Source organism: Glycine soja, chromosome 7, assembly GCF_004193775.1.
Source record: "Glycine soja cultivar W05 chromosome 7, ASM419377v2, whole genome shotgun sequence".
In the NCBI taxonomy this organism is placed as follows: domain Eukaryota; kingdom Viridiplantae; phylum Streptophyta; class Magnoliopsida; order Fabales; family Fabaceae; genus Glycine; species Glycine soja.
Genome location: NC_041008.1, coordinates 12684341 through 12712085, shown reverse-complemented (window position 1 = coordinate 12712085; position 27745 = coordinate 12684341). Strand labels below are relative to the sequence as shown.

General features: G+C 31.6%; 2 protein-coding genes and 1 long non-coding RNA gene across 5 annotated transcripts; 2 read left to right on the top strand and 1 right to left on the bottom strand.

Moving 5' to 3' along the window:
• The first annotated feature begins 3699 nt into the window (after positions 1-3699).
• LOC114418783 (ELMO domain-containing protein C-like) lies at positions 3700-9682 on the top strand. Of its 3 annotated transcripts, none has more exons than XM_028384287.1 (9): positions 3700-3992; positions 5721-5830; positions 6339-6407; positions 6565-6680; positions 6771-6825; positions 8223-8343; positions 8664-8711; positions 8913-9007; positions 9360-9682. In XM_028384287.1, the coding sequence occupies exons 1-9, from the start codon at positions 3920-3922 to the stop codon at positions 9459-9461; spliced, it is 789 nt and encodes a 262-aa protein (XP_028240088.1). In that variant the 5' UTR covers positions 3700-3919; the 3' UTR covers positions 9462-9682. The 3 variants fall into 3 exon arrangements, with proteins under 3 accessions (XP_028240088.1, XP_028240089.1, XP_028240090.1); XM_028384288.1 differs by lacking the exon at positions 3700-3992 and adding an exon at positions 4208-4298; XM_028384289.1 differs by lacking the exon at positions 3700-3992 and adding an exon at positions 4346-4508.
• Positions 9683-12726: 3044 nt separating this feature from the next.
• Positions 12727-14419, top strand: LOC114419853. The gene is made up of 2 exons (XR_003668315.1): positions 12727-13840; positions 13932-14419. It is a non-coding gene; the product is annotated as an uncharacterized LOC114419853 (long non-coding RNA).
• A 4964-nt stretch (positions 14420-19383) lies between these two features.
• Positions 19384-21600, bottom strand: LOC114418782 (nucleoside diphosphate kinase 1-like). Its single transcript, XM_028384286.1, has 4 exons — positions 21363-21600; positions 20833-20881; positions 20258-20489; positions 19384-19770 (listed from the first exon to the last, which is right to left on the bottom strand). The coding sequence occupies exons 1-4, from the start codon at positions 21414-21416 to the stop codon at positions 19656-19658; spliced, it is 450 nt and encodes a 149-aa protein (XP_028240087.1). The 5' UTR covers positions 21417-21600; the 3' UTR covers positions 19384-19655.
• Positions 21601-27745: the final 6145 nt, after the last annotated feature.

Here is a 27745-nt window from a genome sequence, read left to right as displayed (position 1 = left end):
TATCAAACAATAGACCCTGAAGGTGAACCGGAAAAAAAATGCACTCACCAAATGACCAACAAAAATGTTAAGAGCATACAATTTTAGGTAGTCACCAAATGATTTGAAACAAAAAGAAAGCTACTCAATGATTTCCACATACAATTTCAGGTTTTCAATAATTTGAAAAACAATGCTAGGAATTGCAGGTGAATAAAATCCGACCAATAGCAGATGTAGTAATCAAAACATAAATTTTAACATGCTCTTGCAATAAACCTGTTTTTTATCAACTGGCTGAGTACGAAACATTTGAAGAAGAACTGAATAAGTTGTTCAACTACAACAACCCCTGTTCAACTACATACCTCAAAAGATGCTACTAACAATAGGTTTGTTTGCGGTCATGGTGGAGATCAATAGATGATTGTATCTTCAGTGAATCAACAAGTACTATATTGCTATCCTTAACAATCGGTACACGGTTTAACAATACTACCTACAAACAATACAAAAAATTTACCACCACAGTAGGAGTAGACTTGTCTAACAAATAATGATTAACACACACAGTTAAGTAATTATCACCTTTATCCCCATATGGGCATATCATCATACATTTGGAAAGATAGTCAAGAAACAACACAAATGTGAATAGGTCGAGAAACACGGGAATGATTTCGATATGTGCTGCTTTGAGAATATGTTTTACACTAAGTTGGGGGAATCTAATGGTTAATCTGCTAAGGTGTGAATGTTTTTATTAATATTACGCAGTGGAGAATGCGTTATGGTGGCTTTAATCGCTGCAGAAATTAAATTGCATTATAGAGCATTTTGTTTTGGATTTGCAGATGGCATGCCTGAAATTGTGAATATTTATGGGTTTATCGACTGCGATTGTGAATCAACGGCTAAAACCTATTTTCCTCCTCCAATTTTATGTGTTGTTGTACCTGTACTTGGAGGATTATTTTTTGATTTCCCTAATTTTTTCATCAGTTGTGTAATGGGTTCGAAACCTAGTTTGATATTCTTTCCTTTTATCACTCACATCCTTCTCTATTTTGATTCAATCCCCTCGATCCAATGCTCATGGACATAATTCTAGCCAAGCACTTCAAGCCATTCCTCTATTTTTCCTCTCACACATATGTCTTGCCATTGGTTTGTCTCTGTTTTTCTAATGTGGCGATGCTCACCCCTTTGTATTTGTTTTGTTGTATCCCTTTTTTATATTTTGAATTTACTACTTTGCTTAAACCCTTGGCTAATTTGATTTTCTTGAATTTTGTTTTTATTTGTCTTAAGATGATGGTGTTTAAATGCTAATTATTATGAATATATTAAAATTTACATAAATTTTCAATTTTGAAAATGTATATATGTTGTAAAAATATTTAATTCGTACCTAGAATCTTCAGAATTGCAGTCATTCAGCTATCTTTTATCTTGCTATAGCTCTTTTGGGATTGCTGCAAAGTGCAAAGTGCCTGTATCGAAGATTGATAACTATGTTTATGCATTTCTATTTCTATTGGTTTTCTTTTAAGTTCTAATTTTATCAACTGATACTACTTTTGTAGAGGTGAACCTTAATTATTTTTTTTTGAGTTTGGTTGTGTTCTATAATATTGAACTTTCGGAATTTTGCAGCATATTGTGTTGTTGCAGATGAATCAATTGGAAGACAGTTACCCATGGGTTTTCTAGAGCGTGTCAAAGATGAATTTGTGTCAAAATATGGTGGTGGAAAGACTGCACTGCTCCTGTGAACAGCCTTAACAAGGAATTTGGGTACTAAGTTTCTGTTCTAAGGTTGTAAAGTTTAAGCTACTAGACTTAAATTGTTAGTTTAGCTAATGTGTTAAGCTCTTTGCACAGGCCAAAGTTGAGGGAACGTATGCAGTACTATGTTGATCATCCTCAAGAGATAAGCAAGCTTGCAAAGGTGAAAGCTCAATTTTCTCAAGTTAAGTATTGATTATTTGTTCTGTTTCAATGGTTAATATGCATAATGGTGGCCACATTGCACATGGAAAATAGTCGAGTCATCTGAATTTTTATGTTAACCTAGCAAGGAACTACTGATTTCTGTGTAACATTCTATATTAGTATTAGGTACAACTTTAATAGCAATTTTTGTTATAGCATCATGTAATGTATCGAGATTTAATGATGCCAAGTTTTTAATGCCATACAGAGTTCAGAGTTGATGAATGACTTGAAGGAAAAGTGCTATCAATTGGCAAAAATAATGATGCAGATCACATGAACTGAAGATGAGATGTTCTAGACCATTCTTGCAAAGGATCGGGTCAACCATTTATAACGATTTAACTATCATTTTGCTACACCTAACCAACTAATTAGCCTCATTCTAATGTTGAACTATTTCAAATATAGATGTTTGGTGAAGTCAATAGGTTGTTTGCTGTTAGATGGGAAAGATTAGCTCAATCATCACTGACATTTGGTTGACAGACATGGCAACATGCATGATATTGTCTACAATAAAGATTTGACCAGCCCAACCATTGTGCATGGATGAACAGCTCTAAGGACTTTCTATGGGCTCGAGGGAGATCACCATGTCACATTAACCTATTATGGTTAATCTCTCTTCTTGCTAACCATATTCAAAACCACTAGTGTTGCAAAAACTTTTCCAAAATGACACTCATTATATCATCAAGTGTCGAATTCAATGACTTTCAAGGTGCTTCTTAATGAATACAAGGCCACGTGAAGCAGCTTGGTAAGTTACTTAGCTATATACTTCATTAATTAAATAGCATCTTCATTTTTTTTAATTATCGCATTATTTACAATGATTGGCGAATGATGACAAAAATTAGATTTGGATGGAGAGATTTTTCCAAAGCCCAAAGCTTTAGAGCTAGCATGGAATTAGTCTTCAAATTTCCTGATTCCAATGTCAACTATGCTTAGATTTGACCATGCTTATAAATTTATTGTAATATTGAAGCAACATTTGTAAATTTTTGTTAAATTGCACACTTATTTGCTTCTCAACCTTTTGCAACAAACTCTGTTTTTAACTGTATGACTTTGTTATTTCCGTTTTGCTATATAGCACCTACTTTTATTTTGTATCATCATCAGATTTCATTTGTACATATGGATGATCCGCTTTTTTTTATCTTATATTGCTTTTTATCCCATTCACTTGCTTTTAAATTGAAAGAATTATAATATTATATAATATTGTACAATATTATAACTATGTAATTCACATATGTATTGTCAATTGTATTTCTTAGCTTATTCGTGCGAATACAGGAGTTACTTGTTTTTTATAAACCTCAAGGGATTCACGTAGTGGAGCAAGATAGGCTCTTATATTTGACCAATTGTAGGTTCAAACTCCATTCAATGTCCGCTTGAAATAACTTAAACAAATATTTTTGTAAACGTTCTTTAAACTTAGGGGCTTTACTGTCGAACAGGAACGTCATTTCCTCTCCCAAAATTTTTCTTCATAAAAAGATACTAGTATTTTATAAAATAATATAAAAGAAACATTTGTATTTATGACAGCTTTGACCACAATTAATTCCAAATGACAAACCGCTGTAAATATAGTGCCGATTTTTAAATGCTCCTTTTTTTTTTTTAACTTAATGGCCACCACTTAATAGCGTAATTGATTTCCCCGTTTTTGAAAAATAAATAAATAAAACTTCTAAAACCACCCTTCCCCACTGTCTCCCTCTCTTTCTAAATCTTAACAAAACGCCAACACCGTAACAACCAAAACGCATACACACTCTCAAAAACTCTTTCTCCTTCTTCTATAAACTGTAACTGTTTTCTTCTCTCCCAGATCTTCGGCGCAGAAAAAGGTTCTCGAATTTCATCGCTTCCTCCTTTCGCGATGATGCTATAGTAGAAGAAGAAGACAAAGAGAGAAAAAAAAATGGACGATAGAGGTAGCTCATTCATCACTGTTAGGAGAATTCCCCACGGAGAAACCTGCCATTCAAATTCTGGTATTTTTCCAATTAATTTTCTCCGTTTAGTTTTTTTTTTCTTTCTTTTCTCTTCGTGCTTTTCGCGACTCTTCTCTCTCACTCTCTTTTTGCAGAGTTTTTTTTTTTTTTACGCAATAGTTGTTGTACTTGTACCACCACCTTTTACTTTTCTCTCTCTCTCCCTTCATAAAAAAAATATAAAATATATTATTATTATTAAATTAAATATCATACACATGGACAGTCGAGATCGAACCGTTTTGTACTAGGCCCTATTCATAAACCCGAGTTGCGTGATGTTTGCTGCTATTCTTAATTGCATTGGTTGGTGAAATCATTTTCTTCAATTATTATTATTTTTTCAATATCTTTATTTTCAAATCAATTTTTGTATAATTCAATCTCTCTTTCTCTTTAATTATTATTATGGGAGATGTTACTCTGTTTTGTGGCATCTAAGATTTTAATCACTGTGGTGGCTGTTCCCGTAGATCTAGCGTTCATGAAATTCGGCTTTGTTATCTTCATATCTTGGTAAATGCGATTCACGTGTTGTGTTTGAAGCTGCTACCGATAGATAGCTATATAATTCAGAATAAAGCAGCACAGAGGTCTCCTGTGATTAAGCTTTGCTGCGTTGGCTCGTTATTTTTTAACTATTATTTTTAATTGAATGTGTATAGTGTGTTTCTTTGTTTGAGGGATCTTGTGGCATGTGGGTCCACATCCAGGTAAGCCTTAGTTTGTGGATTGACCTATTGGGAACACAGAATCTACTTGTTAAATGTTAAGGATGCATTTAGGTAATTGCTTGATCAAGCACTCACTTGGTCTTGTTTGGATAAACTTTTCGATAAACACTTCTAAGAGTAGAAAATAAGGAGGTAAATTGAATTGAACTTCTCCTATAAGTTAAAATCAACTTATACACATAATTTTCGTAGAAACTCTATCCTATAGCTTCTTCAAAAGCTGAAGTGTGTAACCTGATTTTAGCTGGTAGGAGAAGTTCAGTTCATTTTACCTCCATATTTTCTTTTCTGCTCCTATAACTATTTTATTGATAAGTTTATCTGAACAGAGCCTAAGTGTGGATCGTATAAGCACTTATGTATAGGTTGTTTCGATAATTGAAGAGGAAATAGAGTTAAACTGTTTTTAAGTTGTGGAGAAGTTTATCTAAACAGCACCAAGTGTTTATTGTATAAGCGCTTTTATATAACCTGTTTCTAAATTGAAGAGGAAATGGAGTTAAGCTAGCTTGATATGCTATCTTGGATCACTTATTGAAATAAGCTGAAAATAGCTTTATGAATATATCAGAAATTATTTTCATAAACTCTTTCAATTACTTATATATGTGCTTATGTCATAATGTAAGCCTAAATAGGTTGTAAATAAGCTCTTCCAAAAGCACCATAAAAATTGATTGGCAGATTGTGTCTTTTGCCTGGGAATTGAAATTTGTATACAGCCCAAAAGGAACTGCACTCTGGGGAGTTGGAATGGGCAGCTTTTACATAGTTCAGTGTTATTTTATATTTCAAAGTTCTCCAGTTATGGTTGCGAGGATTTGATTACAATAAATTGCAAATTATGAAGCTGTTAAGAAAAAAATATAATGCTGCCACTTTCTGTGTTGTTTGAAACACTGCCTGCTAGTCCATAACTCAGGATGAAATATGTAGCATAAAATAAAATTTATTGGGTAGAATCTTCATTGATGGCAATTTTGTTTTGTTACAGCTGAGGTTGTGGTAGGGTCAGCCGCATGGCTTGGGCGAGGTCTGTCTTGTGTCTGTGTACAAAGAAGAGATAGTGATGCTTCTAACACTTTCGATTTAACCCTAGCCCAGGTAATGTTTTCGTAATCTCACTAAAGTTGCACTTGGTTTCTGTTCTAGTATCTCAGTTGATTATGCTTTAGGCATCTTTCTGCAATAACTAAAATAAAGTTGTAAGAAAATTTAAATTAGAGTAATGATGCTTCACTATTTTTACTACAATAAACATCTTCTAAACTGTATACATGCAATTTAGATTTGTATTGAATGATCTGTCTTCTTACCAAATAACAAACCTTGTGTTACATTGTATTTCTGATTATATGGGTTTTATTCTTGTTTATTATCCATATCTTGTGTATGGTTTGGGAGTGCCAAAAAATATATTTGTTAGAGGGGAAACCTTGACTACCAATAGCTAATCAGTTGTTGTGTTTAGTGGTGGCAACTGCCAAGATAGTTAAGCTCCCTCTCATATAAAATTGTGGAATACTTTCTACATTTTGTTTCTTCTGTTAAATATTGTAGTTTATAATTATACCACAACAAATTCTCATGGTGTTCAATTTCCATTTCTTAGGAGGAATGCTTGCAGAGGATACAGAGACGTATAGATGTTCCATATGATAGTTCTATAATTGAGCACCAGGTATATTTGCCATTAATATTTTTCAAAGTCTGTGTAAGCAATGTGACAACCATTATGATGTACACCTTCAACCTATGTACACAGCTTTATGTGCTGTCACTGGCTTATTACTCTAAGTGCTATCTTCAATGTCTTAAGACTGTAATTACATATTTAGGATGCCCTTAGGGCTTTGTGGAATGCTGCATTTCCTGAAGAAGAACTTCATGGCTTGATATCTGAGCAGTGGAAGGAAATGGGTTGGCAAGGGAAAGATCCATCAACAGATTTTAGGTAGATATTGTCCTCCTATTTTTTTTTTTGGCTGCCAAATCTAGAACTCATTCCAGCTAATGTTGTTAATTTCCTCTATATATTTGGCAGGGGTGGTGGTTTTATATCATTGGAGAATTTTCTCTTCTTTGCTAGGAATTTCCCGGTATGATTTCTTTATTGGTTTGTTCACTCTTATCTGATTTTGTAACGAATAGATTACTTATGTTGACCAAAATTAAAGTTTAGAATGGAAAGCCTTGTGTTATGAGTGACAGCTCATCCTAACAGCCAGAGAATGTAACAGGGAAATTGTACTTGTATTTCTTCCAAAAGAAGAGTCCTTTTAGTTTCTAATATTGAAAGGAACTTCTGTAGTATAGTGTTATTGTGGAGTATTAATTTTTGGAGAATGGGTATTTCTCGCTCACAGTAGTGATTTAAGAGGATGTTTAAATGGTGATGTAGGAAATGAATTCTTCTCAATAATTTAGCAAAATGTCCATGCAGATCTGAAGAAAATTCATGTGTTTGAATTTCTCCATGATATAAGAATTGTGGCCATATTAGTATATTCTCTGGCTTTCTTTAAGAGAAAGGACTTTTTTGGGGGGGAGACATTAGTAGATTACCTTTCTTTTCTGGTATGTGGTGGAGTTATCCTGAGAATGGTCTGTTCTGTTATTCTCTTTGTAACTCTAATACCACTCTGTGTTTGTAACTCTAGGTACTTTTGGTGCCATTTATTAATATACTTTCATTTTGCGGAGCAAAAAAAAGAAGAGAAAAGGTCTAGCAAGTGAGATTGCATTATAAACGAGAATGATGTTTAAATTAATTGATTTGTTTTCTTTTCCATGACCTTTCTTCTAAATTGCACTTACTTTACCAGTGTCTCTAAAATATGATGTCATGCAAGTCACTGGTAAACTTTACTTTACTCCATTCACCCCGGTTTCAAAGGATCAATGTTGGATTTCCTTGCATACTTTTTTCATTGTAATGAACTGTTGCCTATTTTGTTTCTTTTAGGTCTTGATTTTTATCTGGCATATTGTAACTTCCAGGGCTCATATAGATTCTTTTTTGGGTAGAAAAAGTGTTATGATTATTATTATTAGATAGGAAATATACATTTCAGGAAAAACAAAGCTGAAATAATGATAAAAAAAAGCTCCACAAAAGAGAAAAACCGGAGAGGAAGCTAGGCAGTTAGCTTTCCCAAAACACTCATAAGACTCCCCAAATAAATCTGCAAAAAAGGAAATAAAGCTAAAGTAACTCTGAAACAACTCTGCCTTAGTCTTTATCAGAAAGACAACGTTGAAGACTCCAAAAGAAAACATTTAATCCTAATGATTTCTTTAGGCCTTCCATAATTTACTGTTGTAAATAACCTTAAAGTCATTTTTGTACATTTAGTGAGACCCTTGTTACCCTATTTGTTTGTCTTTGTTAATCAAGTGTTGTTTTTATCCCCAAGAACCACTAAAACTTTTCTGCCAGCCTTAAATTTAATCAGTTGTTGCTGTTCATGTATCTTGTATCCTTTTGTTTTTGCAGAAATCCTTCCAGGATCTTTTACGCAAGCAAGAAGGAGATCGATCAGTGTGGGAATACCCATTTGCAGTTGCTGGTGTTAACATCACATACATGCTGATACAAATGCTTGATCTTGAAGCAGGTTTGTTACCTCTCCTGTTATAACTTCTCTGTTTTTTGTATGTCTAAAATGAAGAATTGGGTTGCTGTGTGTATGTGGTGGTCAATTTTCTTTTTGTATTGTGTCATGTGAATTTCATAGAGCACCCATGATGAATATACTTAAAATTTAAGGTGTCCTTTCGATTTTTGTATGTTGACAGTTTTCTTTTGCATAAATCAGTATAGCAAAGGTCACCTGTTATCACCATCTGAATCACTGATGGGATCATATTGTGATACATTGAATCAGTGTGTGGATCAGTAACAGTTATCTAATAATGATATGCTTTGCCTTTACAGTCAAGCCACGCAATCTGGTTGGAGCAACTTTTCTAAAATTTCTTGCAGGTAGCCTACACTCTCCCTTTTTAATCCATTATTTTGCTTTTCTTGAATATGGAAGGGGATTGATCAGGGAGGGTCTGAGCATTAGTCAAAATGAAAAAGGGTTTATTTAAAATGTTATAGCCTTTACTTGCGAGTTGCAGGCTAAATTTTATTTAAGCTTGATGTTTTAAGTAACTAAATCTGTTCATGCTTGTCTGACAGAAAATGAGTCAGCTTTTGATCTTCTCTATTGCATAACTTTCAAGCTAATGGATCATCAATGGCTTTCTATGCATGCCTCATACATGGATTTTAATGTAAGTATTCTATAACCTCAGCTTGCTGTAGAAATATTATGGTGTAAAAATTTTGTTAAGGAAGAGTGGAAGGGCAATAGTATGGATGGAAGATATATCGGAATGGTAGGGTAGTTTGAAAATTTGTATACGAAGAGGAAATGCTCTGCTTGAGCACTTTATTGGGTAACTTTCATGATCCTATCTTAACATAGAAGTTATAGGGGAGAACAAATCTGTTGTTTAAATTAAGGGTTTGTCATGGAGGGAAGTGAACCTGATGTTGTTTCTTGGCGGTTGACCTTTACTTGGTACGCTTTAGATTGCTAGTGGCCATCCTGCTAATATACCTATTTACTTCATATTCTAACAGGCAGTGATGAAAGAAACACGACGCCAGCTAGAGAAAGAACTTCTCGTTGAAGACATAGCCCAGCTTGAAGATTTACCCTCATACAAATTACTTTCCCGATAGTAACAGTCCCAAAATCCTGTCAGTCTCCTATTTTTCGCCAATAGGCTTTTGTATATGATGTGATGCTCCTCCTATCATAATTTTCACTCCTGTCAATTCAGCATTTTTAATAACATTTTAGCAAGAATGAGCTATAACATGTAAAACTGATGTGAGCTTAAATCAATTGTTCTCAGGACTGGGACCGATTAAACCAGTGAAAGCATTGGTTTAAGAGTCAACTAGCGAGAAGCCTGTGCCGATACACGGGCTCATACTCTAATTTTGCTATCATTATTGAAGAAACAACAAAGATATAGATATATGCATTGAACATAATAAGTTGATAACCATTAACTGTGCAGCAGAACATCAAAGAAATTGGTTAATACCCTAAGGTATTGGATTAACAACATTAATCAAAATATAAATAAAATTAAAACAAAAAAAGTCATCAACTTTAGGCATGGTCTTTCAAATCGGGAGGTCTTCATCCCATATAACTTGTTTCCTAAATATGACCTCCCATACATGTTCGTCAAACCTAAAGAAGAACATAACTTCATCTCCTGTCATTAAATTATTTTCAAAGAGGTATTGGAACCATGGATTTGCAACAGATGGCAGACCGTTGTGCACGGTGATCTGCCATTGGTTACGTCTGCCATTTGGACGCCGAACAGGAACATATTTTTTTGATCCAAACAAAATTTAAAGCTGCTGTTGGAAGAACCTGCATTGAAACCAAAACAGTGATTATACGACCATTTAAAGTGATCAACAGTCAATGTAATTTGAAAATGTTATTTGAACTAAGCGAAGATGAGAACCAAAAAATAAAAACATCATTGAGTGGGTAACAAACTCCTACCAAAGGTTGGTATGTTCCATCATGTCTTGCGTGACATCAGCAGTAAAGATGTGCCTTCTGGTTGTAACAATCGGCCTTCGACATTTTTTTCTAAGGATAGGTCCCATGATGTCAACTTCGAAAGAAGTATCTTTTGAGGCGGCAAAAAACCGGATAATGACATTGTCATTAATGTCATGGGTTCTTCTAAACTCTTTCAGTCCATCAGCAAAAAAGCATCTGTGTGCCATATTTGCGCACCCTAACAAAATGCTTGGTTCCATTGTAGTCAAATAAAACATAAGTTGGGTAATATGGTCTCCATTGTCTATGGTAAGTCAACGGAACTTCAATGATGTTCTGCAGGGAAACATGAAAACATTAGGCATTAGATATTTTTTTTATTTGGAATAAGAGAAAAGGAAAACTGGTTGGGATTGTTAATGTTGACCTTGTGAACACGAAATGCTGCTGTAAATCGTGTCCTTGCCATCGAATTTGATGGGCCCTATAGCACAACATTGAATGTAATTAGTTACATAACAAAATAAAAAAACAACATATACGAAAGCACAAAAATCGATTCCAAAATGCAAACAACCTATAATGAAGTTATACATAAATATACATAAAGATAGATAAAAAACATAACAGAAACCATGGAAGGTAATGATGAAAAACGTGAAAATCGTCCATATTAGGCATACAAATATGAAGTCAATAACCAATTTATAAGGAACAAACACATATAAGAAGCAACACACAAATGACATACAATATACAAAAATAGGCATGACAACACGATGAATATCCTAGTCGACAAAATTACAAACATCACCGTGAATATGTAGTCTATAATCAGCATAAACATATAATATAGATATAATAACCATGAAATGAATAACAGAGTGTAAAATAGAGTATCATCATTGTAAGGATGTCTGATGAAACAAATGTCAAAAGCTAAACATAAATAAGAAAAAAAAGAGGAAGGATTAGAATGCTAAAGAACTTACTGCATTAGAGAAGATTGATGATTGTGTACTTATACTATTAAGGGTTGAGTGATGTTGGAGAAATGAGAAAAAGAAATGTGGACAACTGTTGGTTATGATTTGATATACCTGAGATTTTGTAATTTGTATTGAATGAGCTTTAGTAAATACATAATGTAGTTGTCGAATAAGTTATTACACATTGGAAACCGCTTGTAGTTACGTCTCTCGTATACATTGGAAACTGCTTTTAATTTGGGAGTTTTTTACAATTTCCGTACCCGTTTTTTGAATTTTGAAAATATTAATTAATAATTAGGAGGCTTTAACAATTCTCGTACTCGGTTTCTTTGATAATGGTGAATATATATATATATATATATATATATATATATATATATATATATATATATATATATATATATATATATATATTAATTGGGAGGCTTTAACAATTCCCGTACTGATTTTGTTTCATAATGGTGAAAACAATTATTACCTTTCTGACTTGTGAATTATGATTAGACATGTAGAACTTTGTAGAGATGGCTAGAACATATACTCTATGATGGAGTGGAGCGTACACGTATAGACACGAATTCCAATAGGAACTAATTACATTTGTTTCAACATTTTACCCCAATTTAAAGTTTCATATCAATGCTAACTTAGTTATCAAGGTACTGTGTAAAATGTTCAATATTCCCACGATAGATCCTATTGGAATTCGTGTCTATATGTTTTTTTTTTAGATAAGCGAAGATTTATTCATCCGAAGTACAAGGTGTACTCGGGAGAAAACGGGGGGCCTCATTAAAACCTCCAAGAGCCAAAACCCTATGGGAAAAAGACTCAAGGAGAAAAAAGAGTACCCCAAAATACATGCTTATGTGTTCAGTTGATACATAAAAAACACCTCCTACAAAAGAGCAATACAATTTATTTCTAACCCATCCAACAATAAAACACACTCCTACTAATTCTTCCATGCTCCCACGTCTGTCAGTGTTGATTATGCAGCACATCTCCAGCACACTCCAGCATCATCCTTCCAATGAAATACACTCCAAATTATTAATTATTTATGCAGCATCATCATTCTAGTTAAAACACATTCCAATTTACTTATGCATCAATATCCTTCCAATTTGTTAATTATGCAGAAGCTCTCCACACCAACAGTAAACCAAGTTTTCTCCTATATGTGTATGCTCCACTCCATCATATAATATATGTTCTAGCCGTCTCTACAAAGTTCTACACGTCTAATCATATTTCACAAGTCATTCACAAGTCAGAAAGGTAATAATTGTTTTCACCATTATGAAACAAAACCATTACGAGAATTGTTAAAGCCTCCCAATTAATTAATTAATTAATTAATATATATATATATATATATATATATATATATATATATATATATTCACCATTATCAAAGAAACCGAGTACGGGAATTGTTAAAGCCTCCTAATTATTAATTAATATTTTCAAAATTCAAAAAACGGGTACGGGAATTGTTAAAGACTCCCAAATTAAAAGTGATTTCCAATGTATAGGAAGAGACGTAATGTATACGAAGAGACATAACTAAAAGCGGTTTCCAATGTGTAATAACTTATTCGACAACTACATTGTGTATTTACTAAAGCTCAATCAATACAAATTATAAAATCTCGGGTATATCAAATCATAACCAACAGTTATCCACATTTCTTTTCTCATTTCTCCAAGAACATCACTCAACCCTTAACAGTATGAGTACACAATCATCAATCTTCTCTAATGCGGTAAGTTCTTTAACATTCTAATCCTTCCTCTTTTCTTTCTTATTTATGTTTAACTTTTGACATTTGTTTCATCAGACATCCTTACAATGATGATACTCTATTTTACACTTTGTTCTTCATTTCATGGTTATTATATCTATATTATATGTTTATGCTGAATATAGACTACATATTCACGGTGATGTTTGTAACACGTTTTCATTGCATCTTTAACATTTTAATCCTTCCTCTTTTCTTTCATATTTATGTTTAACTTTTGACATTTGTTTCATCAGACATCCTTACAATGATGATACTCTATTTTACACTTTGTTCTTCATTTCATGGTTATTATATCTATATTATATGCTTATGCTGATTATAGACTACATATTCACGGTGATGTTTGTAATTCTGTCGACTAGGGTATTCATCATGTTATCATGCCTATTTTGGTATATTGTATGTCATTTGTGTGTTGTTTCTTATATGTGTTTGTTCCTTATAAATTGGTTATTGACTTATGTTTGTATGCCTAATATGGACGGTTTTCACGTTTTTCATCATTACCTTCCATGGTTTCTGTTATGTTTTTTTATCTATCTTTATGTATATTTATGTATAACTTCATTATAGGTTGTTTGCATTTTGGAATCGATTTTTGTGCTTTCGTATATGTTGTTTTCTTATTTTGTTCTGTAACTAATTACATTCAATGCTGTGCTATAGGGCCCATCAAATTCGATGGCAAGAACACGATTTACAGCAACATTTCGTGTTCACAAGGTCAACATTAACAATCCTAACCACTTTTCCTTTTCTCTTATTCCAAATAAAAAAAATATCTAATGCCTAATGTTTTCATGTTTCCCTGCAGAACATCATTGAAGTTCCGTTGACTTACCATAGACAATGGAGACTATATTACCCAACTTATGTTTTATTTGACTACAATGGAACCAAGCATTTTGTTAAGGTGTGCAAATATGGCACACGATGCTTTTTTGCTGATGGGCTGAAAGAGTTTAGAAGAACCCACGACATTAATGACAGTGTCACAATGGTCTGCCATCTGTTGCAGATCCATGGTTCCAATACCTCTCTGAAAATAATTTAATGGCAGGAGATGAAGTTATGTTCTTCTTTAGGTTTGACGAACATGTATGGGAGGTCATATTTAGGAAACAAGTTATATGGGATGAAGACCTCCCGGTTTGAAAGACCATGCCTAAAGTTGATGACTTTTTTTGTTTCAATTTTATTTATATTTTGATTAATGTTGTTAATCCAATACCTTAGGGTATTAAACAATTTCTTTGATTTTCTGCTGCACAGAGTTAATGGTTATCAACTTATTATGTTCAATGCATATATCTATATCTTTGTTATTTCTCCAGTAATGATAGTCAAAATTAGAGTATGAGCCCGTGCATCGGCACGGGCTTCTCGCTAGTATTTTTTAAACCAAAACATCATCATTTTGAAAGTCTTTTTTTTTTAAATAGTTTTAAGCAAAACTGGTTAAATCGATTAACCCACCAGATTTACCAGTTTTTAACCTATTCAATGACTTTTAGCTGGTTTTATGATGCGTTGGTTTTCAGGAAGTATTGGATTGAACACGTGATCATCACGGTTTCTGATGGCCAGTCCGGTCTGGTTTTCAAAATAGTGTTCAAATCCTTATACTTGATGTCAACTAGGTTTGAGATGGATGCGGAAGTTAAGCTTTTAGTCTAGTTGAAAGATGATTTTGTTGGCCTGCCAGGAGGCTGAAATGTAAATTTCCATGGTATTGGATATTAATGATTTGTGGTTTTCCACGTTACCAATATATTTCCTTGCAGCCTTTTAACCGGTAATTGCAGCTTGCAGTAATGTATTTCAGAAAACCATATTTCCTTCCTGATCTTGTTTTATACACTGCATATATTTGCCGATGAATTTGCTAGGCCTAATTGTGTTATCTTTCCGGAGTTGATAAAGATAGCATTCCTGGTAGAGTGGTAGTAACACGCTTTGTTTTTATCATATCTTGGATGTTTTACGATACCAGATTAAATTTCTTGAATTCTGCTTGATTGGTTGAGAATTTAAATTTGGAAGATAAGGAGCTGAGATTTTTGTGCCAACAACTTTTGGTGGTATCTGCCATGCTTTAACTACACTTTCACTTTCAAGGAAAAATTTTAGGGTAAATAATTATTTTTCTCCCTGAAAGTGTAATTCACTGAGAAATGTGTCCCTGAAAGATTTAAATGCAAAATTTAGTCCTCGAAAGTGTTAAAATTGTGACAAAAATATTCTGCCGTCAACTTTCTTCTGTTACCGTTAAAAAAGTTGCCTATGTGGCATAGAGGGACAAATTTGTCACAAAATTGATTGTCAACATGGTCATGCTAACTAGATTGGATGAAAATGTTAGTAATAAATCATTTTTGAACGTAAACGTTAGTAAAAATTTTATGGATCAAATTGTCAGTATTTTTTTTGTTGGAGGAAGACATTAACCAAATATGTTTCAACTTCTTTCCAAATACAGAATTCACCATTGACATACTTCAATATCTCATTTGCATTTTGTATGAATTTACCATTGTGGTGTAAAATAAGATTGATTTCATCAAACATCCTATAGAGAAACATAACAAAAATTAATTGTATATTAAAAAAACATAAAAAGTTTCATAATAGAGAAGAGAAGAGAAGAAGTTTGAGAATAAAGAAGAGAACACAAGAGAAGAGGTTTGACGACAAAGGCCAGATGGACAATGACCACCACGAAAAATGTGATGACGATGGCGTCGTTATAGTCATCGTCGAAATCCCAAAACAACCGTTTGTCGACGACGAAGACAATAGTCGACGACAGTGCCATTACGGCCAACCAATAAAAGTCATATGCGTAGAAAAAAAAACAAAAAAAAACATACAAAAATGACATAGCATATGATAAAGTTCAAACCTGGGTGTGCATCGTTGTGGTCATTGTCGACGGGAACGATTGTATGAGTGTGCGTCGCCATGTGTCGTTGTGTGTTGTCGTGTGTTGCTGTGCGTCACTGTGGTTGGGAGATTTGCCAGCGTAATGAGACTGTGGAAGTGTGGGAGATGAAGAACTTCTCTTGAAGTTTCTAAAAATGTAGTTTGGGAATGAAGAGTCAATTTTGGGTTGTGTAATCCCTTTGGGAATGAAGAAAATCAGCAGATGCCAAAAAATCATTTTTCCCATGGTAAGGGAAATCAAAAGTCACTACATTTGTATATGACAAATATGTTCCCACGTTGGCAACCATGTGGGTGATTTTTTACTGACAAAATTGTTCCTTTGTGTCACGTAAGCAACTTTTTTAACAGTGGTGGACGGAAGTTGACAACAAGGATATTTTTGTTGCACTTTTAATACTTTCGAGGACTAAATTTTACATTTAGATGTTTCAGAGACACATTTGTCACTGAATTACACTTTCAGGGATAAAAGTAGCTATTTATCCAAAATTTTATGTAACAATCGATTACTCTTATAGGTTCGTTTATATAAATTTATCTAGAAATATTTATAAAAAAATAAGATAAAATAATTTTTTTTCAGAAGCTAAATAATAAATTCTCTCTTCTAGTGTTTACCGTGAGGGATTGTGTGCGCTATCTATTAGTTATGCGAGGGTTGCTTTGTCTGTGGTGTGTACCATCTTGTAGATTAGGATGAACTACGTTTAATTTTGATATATCATTGGTGTAAATGTTTTTCATTATTAATTAATTAAAAATCACTTTAAAAATGATTCTTAGTAATTATTAATTTTTTTAATTATATAATAAACAATATTCTAATTGGAAACATATTTTTGGTTCTGATGAAGAAATTTATGAATAAAAAAATAAAGCCAAAAGATTGGCGTTCCATCTTGCTTCATATGCCGAATGAATGATTTCCGGTAGAAATCAGCCCAGAGAAAGCAAGTAATGGTTTGAACAAATTCTTCTTTTTCTTCCACAGGCCCCACTTGAAGAACAATTCTTCTATGGAGAGAAAGTATTAAATGGTTTAAAGTATATAATGATCGAACTATCCTTACTATCATTGTTTTTTTATTAGAGATATTATACTATTTTATATTTCTGAGGATAAAATGTTTTTAGCTTATATTTTTTATTAAATCTTATTTTTAGTCCTTAAACTTTTATATTTTATATCATGCAATTTAATATCTAAACTTTATAAAAAAAATGTTTTAATCCCAGGCCTATATCTGCATTTTTTAACTTTAAGTTGTGAAGAGAAACTAAAAACATATTGTTTATAAAATTTATGGACTAAATTACACGATATAAAAGTTTCAAAGAGTAATAACAGGAAATTTTAACTTCATTTCTTTCATACATCCTATTTTCTACAAAATTGCATAAAAAAAACCTATCTTTCTATTTATTTTCCTTCCTTCCTCTTTGTTTTTCCTCCTTTCACTGCACTTTCATTGTTACTAGCAGTGGTATCCATAAAAACAATAGGCCACTATTTGCTTCGATGTATAATCACCCTTGTTTTAGAAAAACATAAAAACAAATAAAACTCTTTTCTATATAAAAAAATACTATTAAAATATTTTTACCCTGAAATTAATTCTATTAATAATCCTTAGTAAAACTCAATTAATTATGTGAATCAAAATTTTAACTTAATTAATTATTACTGAAACTAAGAATCATGAACTGAGGAAAATACGTCGTGATTACTTGTTATTGTTAAGAAATTTAAATATATTAAATTAGAATAACCAAAACATATAATATCTTAAAGAAAGAAAACACAACTTTTAAAAATAAATAAAATTTAATTTGATCATATCTAGTGTAATTTAGGTGCACACGAAGGTTATAATTACGCGACCTTTCATGTTTATCATAGTGATACGACAGGACAAAAATGATTATTTAAGGAGTCACCAACTGTGCTTATATTTTCCTTGATTTCATTCATTGTACTACTCCCACTTTCTTTACCTCTGTAATTGATTGTGCACAATTGATTCCATAGATATTCTGTCTCAAACCCTTTCCACTCCCTTTACTTTTTACCTAACAACGGCGGCGAGTGGCCACAAATGTTAAATGTGTACTATGGCCACAGTTCAAATTAAGACATGTTCTAAGTACTTCCACTATTTTAATTAGTGTAAAGTATATCGCCCTGTAATGAATTCTTAATCATATGCTAGTGTCTATTTTACACTAGTGTTTAGAAATACTCGAAAAATCTTATAATGTTTCCACGTACTACAACCAACATTTTTTTTGGTTATTTAATGTTTTGGAAAGAATAACTACAAAGTTCCATGATAGGATACCGAAAAGATCGTGTTTAAAAATTGACAAGTAAATATATTAAAAAAATACAAGTATACAAGTATCATTTTCTCTTATAAATTTTAAAGAAAAATATATGCTACGTAAAGTTTACTATTTTAAAAGCTATATGATCACTTATTTGTGATTAGTTAATACCATAAAGTGCATAGCTGTTTAATTTTAACTAAATAACAATAGGTTAGATTTACGTTGATATGCAACACTCATTTTTAATATCTTTTTTTGGTACGGTCCCAAGAAAAACGTTATTTATTGAAACCCTATACGAAAAAATTAGTCCGTTGTCCCGGAGTATAATTTTAAGATTTAAATATATTTATCTTACAATTTCATATTTTTTATTTTCATTCCTATTAAAAAATTACATTTTAATTCTTGTAAAATATATCTATTAAACGCTTTAGATAGTAAAAATAATGTCTAAAATACTTTAAAGACAAAATAAAACAAACCCATTTTGTAATAACTAAAATTAAAAAAAATTACAAAAACAAAATAAAAAAAATATTAAATTGCAAAAGAAAAAAATATATTTAAGCCCAGTTTTAAATCATTATTTGACAATTCTGTAACATTGCAACAAGTTTAAAAGGTATGCCATTTTCCAATTAAACACAAACGGGATATAGAATGGAAGATAGAGGCATTTTGTCTGCAACAATAAAACAAAACCTTTTTAGGATTTAAAGTACATGTGAAAAGCTTTAAAAATCATTTATTTAACAAGAACATAATCTTTATATAAATTAGCTGTACCAAAAAATTTATCAAGTTAAGAAAAAGTTGTGAGAATGTTACTACTTATAAAACTCTAAATTTTTTTACAGCTCCATTTAAACTTTGATTTAGCTATTCCAAGCACCTTATTTATTCTTAAATAGATTAATTGACAACACAATAGAAGCGAACATGTTTTAACAAGTGCCAATTTATTTATGATAACTGGGAAGTTGAGATGACAATGGAAGACTATAATGTAACTGCACCTGCATCCTCATCAATGGCTCATATGCAAAAACATTAACAATCAACAAGGTAAAAGCAAAACTAGTTTGGGATTTAATTTATCAAACTGTGAGCATGTTTCAACAGAAATGACATAAATAGACTCTACATGCAAACCACGGTACCAAACTCTTAGCAAAAGTCCAACAATGGACAAAAACAGAAAACATGTAGATAATCTGGATCAACCTAAGGCCAATTTCAAGATCAACTTGAGGCATTTGTATTACTCATAGATCCAAGAGTGCTGGGAGCTTTGCCAGTTAGCAGGGCCCTCAGGGAACCACAATGCAATTTCCTTGTTAGCACTCTCAACTGAATCACTTCCATGGATAACATTCCTACACAAAACAAGTTTGCATTAAACAAAATTCAAAGTTCCACTCTAATTAATCTATGAAATTCAAATAAAATATCTAGATCAACAAAACATGACTAAAATACCAACAATTTTATTTTGATGAACACAATAACATAGATACAGCACATGGATACAACAAAATGCACTCCCTTGTTTTATATATTCTCACTACTGTTAACATCTCCTTTAGTTGAAGTTATTATGAACATATTGCAATATTAGCGCAAGATTAAAAATAGGCAGAGGATGCTCTTGTCTCTAAAATATGTGGCTTTAGAAACCAAATATTGTAATAAGAAAAACACACAAATATACAAATGGAAAATCATACAACAAAATAGTCATCCTAAGATCCACACAATTAAATTAGAAATTTGAAAAATGAAAACAAACACATAATCATGCAGCTGAAACAAAACATTTGAAAGCTTGAAGAACAAGATTGTGATGAAACAAGTCTATTATACCTTCCAATGTCAATAGCAAAGTCACCACGAATAGTTCCAGGCTCAGATTGAGCTGGGTTTGTGGCTCCGATAATCTTTCGGCCAGTTGTAACAACATTCTTACCCTCCCAGATCATGGCAACAACAGGGCCAGAGACAATGTAATCCACCAAACCACTAAAGAAAGGCTTTGCAGACAAATCAGCATAGTGCTTCTCAGCAAAAGGACGGTCCACAGTAACGAGTTTCAACCCTGAAACCAAATCACACCATACAATCATTAATAACAATTTCAAAACTTTGAAAAACAACCATAACATGTTGTCAAATCAAAATTTGAGAATTGATAGTCATCTATAAAAGGGGAAAACAGGAACTAATGTGTTTTCTGATAATCAGAAACGACAAATCCTGTTCTAACCTTAGAATTCATCTTGCATTTGATGTCTAGGCAAAATATTCAACTATAATCTAGGGGAAAATAGGAACTGTGTTTTCTGATAATAATCAGAAACGAAAAATCATGTTCCAACCTTAGCCAGGATGCTCTCATAACAAAAATTCAGTATACTATTAAGTATTTAACTAATTATTACCTTTCAAGTAAAAACCCTTCCTCTCAAATCTGCTAATAATCTCGCCAATCTGAAACAGAACCACTTTTCAGTCAAATATTAACAAACCACAAATCACATGCATAACCTTAAATTCAAAAACATAAAAAATCAAATTATCGACCCAGAAAAACTCATCACCAAAACAAACATCCACCCAATTTCTGAAAATCCATGTATAGCAAATCCATCTTCTGAAAACTCAAATCCCCAAAACACCAAAAACTCACCACCAAAACAATCATGGACTCAATTTCTGAAAATCCAAAAATAGCAAACCGATCCTTTCAAAACACAATTTCTCAAAACCCAGTTCAGAAAATACAAATCACAAAAAAGAAAAAAGAAAAACACAACCCCATAAAAAAATGCTTGGAAACTCCCACTAAGAAGCACAAGATATCGAGAAATATCACGAAATTCATGCAAAAATCCCAAATTTCTAAAGAACAAGATGCAATATATCAAATAAAAGAGAACAAAACAGAGAGTTGTGGAGAAAGGAAGCGCACAAGGCCTCTTTGAACGCCATCTGGCTTGATCATGATGAAGGTTTGCTCGGCCATGCCTCTCTCTTTCGATGTTTTTGAATTCAGTGTGCGTTTGTGAGTGAGAGAGCGTAAGGATTACGGTAGAACAAGTGGGGGGGAAAAGGGTATTTATATACGGGTGCTGATGGAGGACGCTGCAACCCTAACCCTAATTTCCCGAACGAATATTCTGCCTTTGGCGTTGGGAATCATTTTCTTTACGCTATACTTTTTTTTTTATATATATATATTCTTTGACAGTAACGTATTTCCTTCATTTTTGTTTTTTTTTTTGGATAAATTCTTTGATGGTAACGAATTTCCTTCATTTTTGTATATTTTTATTCTAATACCTCTCTATATATATTCTGATTCTCTCTTTTCTATAATGAAATATTTTTAATATTTTTTTCTTATACCTACATATTCCAATTCAAATTCTCTATTTAATTTTTTTTTAATACCTAATTCTCTCTTTGGTCTACAAAATAACCGGGCTCAAATATATAATACTTCCTTCCTCCTTTGATTACAAGTAAGGGTAAACTAATTTAAGTTGTTAAACAAAATTTGTTAATTTAGTTTTTAACATCAATAAGTTTGGTAGGCCATTTCAGCTATCATATAGAGGATTAGCTAGTTTGCCTATGATGGAGGAGAAATATTTACAATACAAGCTTATTTGATTGTGTGATAAATAAATTTATTTAAATAACTTATAATATTTCTTGAGATAATACTTAAAATAATATTTTTTTTAAAAATACTAACTTCTAATTTTTGTATTTATTCTCTTTTTATCCTTAAACATTTATTAAATTTTCTTTTTAATCTTTTCTATTTTTTTATTATATATGATATTGATATAATATATAATAATTTTATGTGGTTTTATTTTTATTTTATATACTTTATAAATAAAAAGCTACAAGTGCTTAAAATTGATTTAAAACTAAAATTATAAATATTACAAAATATATTTTTATCACAAAAATCAAATAAAATTTTGTATAAAAGCATTACATAAATATATCCATTTATGTAATTATATATTTTTGTAATTTTTCAACTTTCAGAATTTTAGTGAAAGGCTACCTTTTCAACTTTTATCTAACTTTCAGTTAATTTTACTAAACATAATCTTACATTAAAATAGTTGTAAAAGTGTGGAATTCACACAAAAATTTAAAATTTTCCTCTAATTTAGTGGCATAAATTTTTAATTTAGTAGCACTAAAGTTTCCTCTAATTCTGTAACAGTAAAGAGACCACTAATAAAATCTATATTATTTATAAACTAAAATAATTAAGAATATTATGGTAAAAAAATGACTAATCTAAGGTGCAACTAGAATATAGTCTTATAAAAAAGAAAAAAAATCCAAAAAAGTATCTTATAAAAAGAGACGCAAATAGTATGTATATGGGTTATAAAAGAAGATTTTGTTAGCAATAAAAAAAAAGATGATTTTGTTAGCAGATTTCACTTGGTAATATCAAAGCGTTTCAATATTTAATCACTCATAAAATAATTGTTCAATTTTTTTACCCAAAATATTTTTTATTTCGTAATCTATATATTTTCAGAATCATAGTAATTTAATTTTTAATCAAAATATTCTTATTTCTTATCTTTAAATAAATTTATTTTTCTTAAGTATTTAAATTTTTATTTACAATTATTTATTCATTTCAAATACAATTATTTAATATTAATTTTAAATACTGATACATTACATTAAACTAAAAATATATTTATTTTTAATAAAAAAAAATAAGATTATTATAATTTCATTAATCTTAATTTAAATTTTAACACATTATGTCAATAAAATATCTTGATTCAAATTATCCTTAACATTTTTAAGGAAATTATCCTTATTTTAATTTGTGTATTGATGATTTAAATTTCTTTATTTTGTTTACCTCATTGTAGGCATGGCAACGAGACCTGAACTCGTGGGGTCCGTCCCTGACCCGCCTTGATTTTGATCGAAAAAATTTGAGTTGACCGGGGTCGGAGTCGGGTTTTCTCCGATAGGCAAAGTCGGGTTCGGGGTGGGGGATGAAATTATTAATACCTGCCCCGAACATATCCCAAATCCGTCCCGTTAATAATTAATTTTAAAAAAATATCATTACATATATATAACACATTAAAACATGAAACTATTAAATTAAATTTTATGCTAGTGTTGCATTAGATTTTATATTGTCATGTATAATCTAAAAATATATTATGGTTGTTATTTAAAATTATAATTTTCATTTTATGAAAAATTATATTTTTTTAATAAAATTTTATAAATATGTCAGGGGCGGGACGGGACAGGGAAAACCCAACCCCATTGGGACGGGAATGGGTAAATATACATCCCTGTTGGGTTTCGGGGACGGGGTGGGGTAAGCAAAACTTGATCCTGGCCCGCCCCGTTGCCATGCGTTCCTCATTGAGTACTCATTTATCTTTTACTTGATCCGATATCTCTTTTTCTTTCACTTATTCAAACTTTATATCTTGTTCCTATCATTTTCGATCTTGTGGAGATGAATTATATTTGATTTTTTTGTAAATTATTATATTTAATTTTTTGGGATAAAAAACCGTTATTTCTGTAATTGAATTTTTTTTAATTTGCTATCAACTCATGAAATTACAAGAATACATTTTTAAATATTTTAGGAATTTTAATCTTTGGTCATGGTGGTTCTTCATATGTTATCTAGTACTCATGGAGACCACGAGACGGCAAATCCTTAGCTCAATTACATTACGATACTCTAAATTATGATTTGGCCATGAACATAACCAAGTTGAAGATTCTTGATGGATGACGATGATCATATTGTAAAATTTGAATTTTTTTTTTTAATTTGAGGACTAAAAAGAAACCTTACCCAATTTTGAGAAACCAAAAGAATATTTGAGCCAAGAAATTGTAAAACAAAAATATTTCATATAATTAATTACATGTGTGAATGACTAACAACCCCATTGGGACGGGAATGGGTAAATATACACCCCTGTTGGGTTTCATGGACGGGGGCGGGGAGGGAAATAGGGAGTCGGGGACGGGGTGGGGTAAGCAAAACCTGATCCTGACCCGCCCCGTTGCCATGCGTACCTCATTGAGTACTCATTTATCTTTTACTTGATCCGATATCTCTATTTCTTTCACTTATTCAAACTTTATATCTTGTTCCTCTCATTTTCGATCTTGTGGAGATGAATTATATTTGATTTTTTTTGTAAATTATTATATTTAATTTTTTGGGATAAAAAACCATTATTTCTGTAATTGAATTTTTTTTAATTTGCTATCAACTCATGAAATTACAAGAATAAATTTTTAAATATTTTAGGAATTTTAATCTTTAGTCTTGGTGGTTCTTCATATGTTATCTGGTACTCATGGAGACCACGAGACGGCGAATCCTTAGCTCAATTACATTACGATACTCTAAATATTTCATATAATTAATTACACGTGTGAATGACTAACATGGATGTCATTGGCCACGTCAACAACGAGAGTCTAACATTTTAGTGTGATGTAGGACCAAAAACATTTTTGCAAAGTTCTTGATCTCATAAAAACATTTTTCAATTAGGATTTGATTGGAGGAAAAATTAATGTGAGATCAGGTGTGAATAATAATTGGTGCAAAATTAGTAGTTCTACTATAGTTTTAAATATATTTTTTGAAAATTAATAATCTTATATATTTTAGCAATTTAATCTCTAAATTTTTTCTATAACACTTATAAACACTTCTTATATACATATTCACAGTAAAGACATATATAGGCAAATTTACTGTAGAGGGTCACTTTTACAAATTATTTACGTAAAGGGGTCTCTTTTCTAAGTATTTACGGAGGGGGTCTGTTCTACCATGGATGCCGCCAACAGTAGTGGCGAAAAATGCGTGCCGCCATTGTCAATGGCGAGAAGCTTGGTGACGTGGAGGGTGCCACCATTGTCAATGGCGAGAAGCATGCTGACCTGGCTGAGAGAAGAGGGTGCCGCCATTGTGCTTGGCGAGACAGCTGACATGGACGTTGTCTCGCTGCTCCCACTGGCGAGAAGCATGCTGTCTCGCTGCTCCCAATGACGAGAAGCCTTCCACATAAGCAATGCCGCCATTTCTTCCTGCGAGACACCTTCACGCCATGCAGCCACAGTTCTGAAGATGGCAGTGTAGGCTTGCAGTGTTTAGGGTTAGGGTTTGCAGTGTTCTGAAAAGGCTAGGATTTTGCAGGTGAACATTAAGCTTTTGAACGTTACTTGTTTACGTTTTCACCTATAAAAAAAATGTTCATCAACGTAAATGGATGTACATTTCTCCTTCAAGTTGCTGAACTCTTTTTCTCTTTCTTCTTGAGTGTGAGCTTCTTGTGCTTGATGTGCTTCCTTCCTTCAAGTTTGGTGCTTGCTGTGCTTCCTTCCTTCAAGTTTGGTGTGTGCCCTTATCCTCCATAAATTCCTGGTAAGTGTTTTCAAAGTAAATAACATTTATATATTCTGTTAATAATATTATAAAAATAGTAGGTTAGTTAGTATTAATAGATATTCTAAGTTTAAGTTAGTTAGTATGAAAATATTATTTGGTTAGTTAGAATGAAAATTTTATTTAGTTGTTGTATATATTCTTAGATATTATATGTGTGATATTAGCTTTTGTAGTATTAGGTATATATTTACACGCATGATACTTTAGCCAAATAAATGTATATACAAGCATGATACTTTAGCCAAGGCACACATAATATTAACTTTTGTAGTATTAGGCACAAGTTAATATTAGCTTTAGGTATATATTTGTAAATTTTAGGCACACGTAAATTTTTAGTTTTTGTAATATTAAATACTTCATACGTAAATAAATAATTGTAATATTAGACACTTCACACACGTAAGTTTATCTTTTTAGTATTATAATTTTGTATGTTATATATAGATAGTACAATTTTAAATAAATGAGTTGATAAGTTAATATTATTTGAGTTAATTATTTTTAGTTAGAATGTTATATATATTATTTGTTAGTTTCAGTTTGTAGGTTAATATTAATTGTTTTAGAAAATTTACGTGATTAAATATATGATACATTGTACATTATTATTATTTTTGGATTACACGTTGTTTAAATAATTTTTTGCATTCGAATATTTGTTTGTATTTTAATTTATTTGGTAGTCCATATTTTATTTAATTATTTATTTGTTAATTGTAGAATATATTATGTTATTTATTTAAATTTGTCTTCGCATGTATTTTAATTTATCTATAGAATATATTCAAAATTGCCCAGTTTTATTTATTACAAATTTATTTATATATATTTAATAATGTTTTTATAAATGTGCGTAGTTTTATTTATATTATCTACAAATAATGTATAAATTGTTTTGTGAATTTATTGTATTATATTTTATTTTGCAGTATCAATGACATCTTCATCGTCATGTTCATCACATATTAAAATTAAGTTTGGCCCGATCGATAGTGATGTATTATGTGTAGAAGCAAAGCTTCATGGTGAATCAAAGGTGATTCAAAAGTGTTTTGATGATAACAAGGATGATAACAAAAGATGATGACAAAGGTGATGACAAAAAACTCAAAGATCAATCAAAGAACAACTCAAGTGAATCAAGAACAATTCAAGAGTTCAAGATAGAATCAAGAAGAATTCAAGACTCAAGAAGAAAGTTAAGAGTCAAGAATCAAGATTCAAGGTTCAAGATCTCAAGAATCAAGATCAAGATTCAAGAATCAAAAGAAGGCTTAATCAAGATAAGTATGAAAAGTTTTTATCAAAAATTGAGTAGCACATGATTTTTTCTCAAAACATGTTTACCAAAGTGTTTTTACTCTCTGATAATCGATTACCAGTAGCAAAATTGTTTTGAAAAAGTTTTCAAACTGAATTTACAACGTTCCAATTAATTTCAAAATGCTGTAATCAATTACACTGTTTTGGTAATCGATTACCAGTGCCTTTGAACGTTGAAATTCAAATTCAAATGTGAAGAGTCACATCCTTTCACATAAAAGCTTTGTGTAATCGATTACACTAATTTGGTAATCGATTACCAGTGTTTGTTTCTGAATAAATCAAAAGATGTAACTCTTCAAATGGTTTTTGACTTTTTCAAATTGGTTTTAAGTTTTTCTAAAAGTTATAACTCTTCTAAATGGTTGTCTTGACCAGACATGAAGAGTTTATAAAAGCAAGACTTTGTTTTGCATTTCAATAATCTTGAATACTTTTCCAATCAATCTCTTACAATCCTTTACAAGCCTTGAATCTCTTTGAACTTCTTCTTCTTCTTTGTACCAAAAGCTTTCTAAAGTTTT

Excerpts from the sequence above, each read along its gene's own strand:
- LOC114418783 (XM_028384287.1), top strand. The coding sequence starts at position 3,920 with ATGGACGATAGAGGTAGCTCATTCATCACTGTTAGGAGAATTCCCCAC. Across the intron at positions 6,408-6,564 it reads GTTCTATAATTGAGCACCAG|GATGCCCTTAGGGCTTTGTG; the intron begins GTATATTTGCCA and ends TTACATATTTAG. Across the intron at positions 6,681-6,770 it reads GATCCATCAACAGATTTTAG|GGGTGGTGGTTTTATATCAT; the intron begins GTAGATATTGTC and ends TATATTTGGCAG.
- LOC114418782 (XM_028384286.1), bottom strand. The coding sequence starts at position 21,416 with ATGGCCGAGCAAACCTTCATCATGATCAAGCCAGATGGCGTTCAAAGA. Across the intron at positions 20,882-21,362 it reads ATGGCGTTCAAAGAGGCCTT|ATTGGCGAGATTATTAGCAG; the intron begins GTGCGCTTCCTT and ends GTTCTGTTTCAG. Across the intron at positions 20,490-20,832 it reads GAAGGGTTTTTACTTGAAAG|GGTTGAAACTCGTTACTGTG; the intron begins GTAATAATTAGT and ends ATTTGGTTTCAG.